Source organism: Atractosteus spatula, chromosome 1 (assembly GCF_055471065.1).
Source record: "Atractosteus spatula isolate fAtrSpa1 chromosome 1, fAtrSpa1.hap1, whole genome shotgun sequence".
NCBI classification, from domain to species: domain Eukaryota; kingdom Metazoa; phylum Chordata; class Actinopteri; order Semionotiformes; family Lepisosteidae; genus Atractosteus; species Atractosteus spatula.
In genome coordinates, this window is record NC_142706.1 from 3,500,779 (window position 1) to 3,506,769 (window position 5,991).

At 42.7% G+C, this 5,991-nt stretch overlaps 1 protein-coding gene across 11 annotated transcripts in view; it reads left to right on the plus strand.

Annotated features, from left to right (window-relative positions):
* The window catches only part of acsl1a (acyl-CoA synthetase long chain family member 1a), a 37,062-nt gene extending 31,920 nt beyond the window's left edge, over positions 1-5,142 (plus strand). For all 11 annotated transcript variants that reach the window (XM_088913888.1, XM_088913933.1, XM_088913923.1 and 8 more), the window contains exons 18-21: positions 198-341; positions 1,399-1,500; positions 1,656-1,727; positions 2,601-5,142. In XM_088913888.1, the coding sequence (XP_088770014.1) occupies positions 198-341; positions 1,399-1,500; positions 1,656-1,727; positions 2,601-2,741 (459 nt within the window). In that variant the 3' untranslated portion in view covers positions 2,742-5,142. The remainder of the gene's footprint in view (positions 1-197; positions 342-1,398; positions 1,501-1,655; positions 1,728-2,600) is intronic.
* Positions 5,143-5,991: the final 849 nt, after the last annotated feature.

The following is a 5,991-nucleotide window of genomic DNA, read 5'->3' on the forward strand; positions in this document are numbered from 1 at the left end:
GGCACGGCTGCCGCGCAGCCTGGGCCATCACCTGTCCTGTTAGCGGCAGGAGGGCACGAGAGCTGTGGATTGCCCAGTCCGAAAAATATCCGCCCGCCCCGATTGAGCTATGTCTCGGTAACCCTGGGGACAGGAGTCTGCCCCTCGTCGGAGTGACACTGTGGCGCGGCGCGAATGTGCTTGTTTTCGCTTTGCAGAATGGCACGCTGAAGATCATCGACAGGAAGAAGCACATCTTCAAGCTGGCTCAAGGCGAGTACATCGCGCCAGAAAAGGTGGAGAACATCTACAACCGCAGCGAGCCGGTGGCTCAGGTGTTCGTTCATGGAGACAGCCTGCAGGTGAGAGAGCGCTGCCCGGGACTGCAAAGAAAGAACAGGCTTTTCTGTTACAGACTTGTGAGCAATGTTCCCTCTAATTGTTAATGGCCTGTGTGCACAAAAATTTCAAGTTGTGCATATTTTTCCCCAGTGGCAAAAACTTGTGTGCACTAAATTGAGTGTTACAAAATTGTAAACCTGAATTTTATTTTTTTAATATACTGTAGTCATCCTCATATAAGCATAGAGATCCAAAAGACCAGGACAGCAACTCAACAAGCCCAGTCATAGAGACTGAGTGCCGAGCGAGCATGAGCAAGGGGGTATGAGACTACAAGACCATAGATATTGATGATGGAGTAGCAATAATAATGCACACAGCCAAGTTGGGCCTCTCGCAGCCAGTCTCATGTGGTCAGTTTTTAGCATTTTTCAATTGACAACCACGTTTGTTTTATTATTATCATTTTTGGGGGGAATTTTAATTTTTTGTGCTCAGTTCAATTTCCTATGTGTGCTGATTTTCATAACCTGTGTGCACGCGCACGGTTTAGAGGGAACATTGCTCGTGAGCCCTGTGGTGTTTTGGTTTTAAAACCTGTGCAAGAGTAGAAAGAGTGTGGTCCAAACCGGAAAGATATTGTGTGTAATCTCTCTCTCTCATGCAGCAGACAATTAGAAATTGTATAAAAAGTTTTTCATCTGTTATTTTGAATTTCCAAATGTTTCCCCTTTTCTGTATTTTATGTTTCTGTATTCGGTAGATGTGAAAGGGGGGATAATGTTATTGTTGTGTGTTTCAACGCGAGTACAATAAAGTGTAAAAAAAGAGTAAGTGTCACAAGAATAACCAGGCTGCTTGCACAACATTGAGGTTTGTAAGATTAGTACTGAATGTCTCCAGTGAGATACACCCCAAGAGAGGAATGACATGTGCTGTTTGCACCTGGTCTGCAGCATTATTGGATAAGGATTAGGAGTGTCCATCGGAACCAGTGATCTGTGGGTGATTGATTATTGAATGCCCGAGATGTGGAAAGAGTTTGTACCATGTTTGCAAGGGCTCTGTCTTGTGCAGGCGTGCCTGGTGGCGATTGTAGTGCCTGATCCCGACGTATTGCCAAGCTGGGCCAGAAAGAGAGGGGTTGAAGGGTCGTATGTGGATCTCTGCAAAAGCAAGGTAAGCCTGTGTTTGGCCCCTGGTAATTCTCAGCAGCCTTTCCTGCTGGAAGCATAAGAAACAGATTAAGGGAAGAAAACAGAAAGGGATAACACAGAAAGTAGAACCGAAGTCACTCTTTTAAGTGTTTGCTCATTGGCAATTCCTCATGACAGGAAGTGAAGAGTGCAATCCTGGAAGATATGCTGAAGCGTGGGAAAGAGGCGGGGCTGAAGTCTTTTGAGCAGGTGAGTGTTGCTCGTTAGCAGCAGAGCAGCCGGATTTGTCACAGCAAACCCAAACAAAGGTCCTTCTTGCACGGCGACTGATGGGAACCGCAAAGCATAGCAGTTCATTGGTGTGGACTAAGCAGAGCCCAGCGGCCTGACAGTGCAGTATGCCGAAGAGAGCCCCAGTCCTCCTCTGCCCTCTGCCCTCTGCCCTCTGCCCTCTGCCCTCTGCCCTCTGGCGGCTGGCCTTTCTGCCACTTCTGTCCTTCTCATGACGTGACCGGCAGTCTCCTGCTGGCACAAAACAGAGACTTGGGGGGGGGGGGGTCTCTCTGTTCCATCTTCCGGTTCCCGGAGCTTCTTTTCAGTAGGCAGATGCGGAAGAGGAGTGTTCTCTGGGATCCCAGCAGGATAGCAAGGGATCTCGTTGCTGGATTTTCAACACACTTCGCAAATGACATGGTCTTTTTTTTTTTTTTGCACGGAGCACATGCTAATATGATGGGATTGTAAAATTGTGTATGCATTATTTTTTGTTTTGCTTTTGAGTGTGTTTTGTCCTGTAAGGAAAAGAACCACAAAAACAGGGCAGCTTTAGCATTGAGCTCTTGGTCTTATCTATTAAAAGACGAGACAGCAGTGTGTGAGTCTCCTGCATGTCGCTCGTCTGCCATCCACAGACCGGGAGCCATGCAGTGTAACCGATAGACGGACCTGAAGTAGATCTTATTTTTAATCTGCCTAAGCATAGGATTTACCTGGGCCTTGGTGTAGATACCGGTTTACCAAGTGAGGTTGGAAAACCTCCCCATTGCTTTGTTTGAACTCTGTTGATATCCAGCATGTGTCTGTCTTTAATGGAGTTGCATGTTGTGTTTCTGTTTTGAGTAGGTGAGAGACATAGCCCTGCACCCAGAGATGTTTTCTGTCCAGAATGGCTTGCTCACCCCAACCTTGAAAGCAAAGAGAATGGATCTGAGGAGCCATTTCAGGGAACAGATAGAAGAAATGTATGCCAAGATCAAAATGTAACCAGGAGGGAGTTCAAGGGAAAGACCCGGCAGGAAATTGGGAGCTGGGTTGGAAATGCCTTCATACTGATCTTCAAGCTGTCAGGAAAATTTAACAAGCAAACTAGGCCTGGGTGTTCTTGCAGCATTAAGCCTGTCTGTGGAACTGGATGTGTACGACATAGGAATTAATGAACTACAGGACTGCAAAAAAAAGGAAAAGCTGCCTTATTGCTTTAACGTTAATACCGTTTACCATCTGCTTCTTTAATCAATGCCTTACTCCTTCAGTCATGTTGTAGAAGAGCCCTACTAGGTCTGTTCTGTTACACAGTCGCTCATCAGTGAGTTACCATGTCGGATTCCCTTTTATTGCTGTTTTTAAAGACTATCTCGTTCTTAGACAAAACATGTCTCCTAGGCACTGTGTTCTGTGACGTAAGAATAATTTGTGAAGTCCCATCATTGCACGAAGGGATATGCTTCTGAGGAATGTGAAATACTGCTTAAAAACTTGTTAAATAATTTTACAGTCATGAATCTTCCAGTTTTTAATTTTAGTATGTGTATAATATATCTATTGACAATGTCATTTCTTTTATAAAGATTTAATGACATCCTGAAAGTAAATTATACTACAGTATATATATATATGTAGTAGGAAGAAATCAGTTGTTCCAGGTTCTAGTAAATGCATTCCCTGTTTTTTATACGAAATCCTCAGGACCTGACATCAGAGCAGTGAGAGGAAGGGCTCCAGTATATTACAGTGTGGTTTGGCACCTTTAATGAAGTACACTGAGAGTTTAGATGTCTTTCAGTATAGTTAGGTCAATTTTGTTAACCTGAATACATTTGGTGCCACTCTTCTTTTGTCCTGTTTATGATGTGAACACATTTGATCAAAGACAAGTGGGACTTGTTAAAAGGGGGGGGGGGGGGGGGTTCAGTTTTCCTGTAAAGACAGTGGCTTGAGCCAAGTGCCATTTGTTGTAATTTGGCACGTGAAGGGTTCCCGCCGAATCGTGCTGCCTGTGGGTGAGCCGATTCTTCCGGAGGCCTTCCTTGCCTCCAGAGCAGGAGCCTCGGAGCTTCATCCCCGAGGACAGCCATGCAGAAGGGGTTTCTAGCCCTCTTGAAAATCAGCAGCTGCTTGAGACCTGTGCCAAACAATTCAAGTGAATCGAAGTCTTCAGAGGACCAGTTTAAACTGTGATTCTTGAGGCTCTTAGCAAAAGACCCTTCTGGATACAGCTGTTGAGTGACCAGGGCCTGCAGTTCACTGATGTTGTAGGCTGAAGTCTCTGGTCCTGGCCTGCAGTCTAGTGATGGAAAAGCTGGCTGTGGTGTTCAGGCTAGTCCTGGCAGCTGACTCTGGTCGCTTCACACTGACACAGCTCCTACCAGTATATTCAGGCAGCTGCCGTTCTGCTTTTTCCTGGTAAACGTTGAAGCAAACGGAAGCTTACAGATCTGGGAGATCTCCCTGACAGAATCTTCTTTCCCTGTTCCACAGTTATCCACGCCTTGTGCTTCTTTCCTTCTGCAGTGTGATTAAGACCCCACACCTGAGCTACGTTTTCACTGACCTTGATGTGGAATGCCCAGAGGCATGTAAACAAACTCCAACAAATGAATGTGGGAACCAATAGTATCAGTTGTGTTCTTAATGCCTGCCAGATTTTATTTTTACGTAAATATGTTTGTGGAGCATTTAAAATTGAGACGGTAGTCGTACTGCAATCTGCAAGGTACGCAGTTTAAAAATCTTTGAAGAAGTAGGCTGCTCAATTTATGTAAAGCAGAAAGCTACTTTTAATATTTAACTGTGTGGGGAGTAGTTCAATGAAATGAACTTCTTCAATGAAATGGCATTAATTACATTTTTCCAAATAGTCATACTAAAAGTATGACCATTAAGTAACCACAGTAGATATGAGAGTCAAACCAGTAAAACTGTTTGTGACACCAAGCCAGTTGTAGCTTTAACCCTAGTGATTTTTTTTTAACAAGACCCATTTGTCAATTTGTTTTTAAAATTTCTGGTTACAGAGCAAATGCATTATAGGAAAATAATTGATTTATCTGATCTTTGCATATTACACATTCTAAATGTAGGAATTATATGTATACAGTTTTAATGAAGCACAACACAGGTTGCACTAGCAGAAGCAGTGTAGTTTTGGGACAATGCACTAATGTGTGGAATTATCCTACGTGCACAATTGATGTATACTTGTGGTGTTAATGAAAATGTAACACTAAACATTGTGACTGAAGCCAAACTCTAATTTATATCTTCTTTCACGTGAAATGCCTGCTTTAATGTCCTGGCTTTGTACATGTTTTGTAAAGATAACAGATACATATATTTCCAAAAAACAAAAAGCCAGCAATACCAAATAAACATTATTTTGTGTGCATTTCTGTGTCCTTGATCCTTCTAAAGGTTCAATCAGGCTCATGCTCTGTTGAACTTTTTATGAACAGTGAAAGAATAAAAAATGAAACTTCTATCCCTCCCTGTTTTCACATTGCTATACATTTCCTGAGCGTTTTGACAACAAAGAACTGATAGATTCAAATCTGATGAAATGCGGACGGTTTCAAATTACCAAGTGCAAAACCAAACCAATCAAAATGGTCTTAAAAGGTGAGTTAATAGCTTAATATGAGTCTTGATGCAATTTGGAAATGATGCGACAACACTGTCTCTTTAATTCCCAGTACAGTAATACCATATAGTGTTAAGATTATTTTTTTTAAAATGTGTTGCGAAGCTCCAGAAGACATGGGTGGAGAGGTGTGTTTTTTAAATTTTTACAAAAAAGGATTGTGGGGCCAAAATATTGGAAACTACAACAGCGTCATTTCAGTTTACATCTGCATTGATAGAATCATATTATAAATGGAAACAGTGCTGATATTTTAGGGATACGTGCTGATGTTTTAGATGTAAAGATGGGAGATACGTGTGATTTTATAGGCTCTAAAAAGGGTCCTGTAAAAATTGAGAGTAATCCATTTATTTTATTCAGAAAACGTAATTGCTTAAATATAACAATGAAAGTGCTATTCAATGATGCATTGAAAATCCAGAGAGACCAATCCGTCCCCATGAGTTTTTTTAAGCCAGAGCTGCGATGCTCCACTCCGGTAGGTGGCGCTATGAATTTCTGGGAACCCTGTGGCGGAAAAATGGCTTCTAATTTCAAAATGGAACAGTCCATGTCCGGCGGGGGAAAGGAGACGTTTGTAAACGAGCAGTTTTT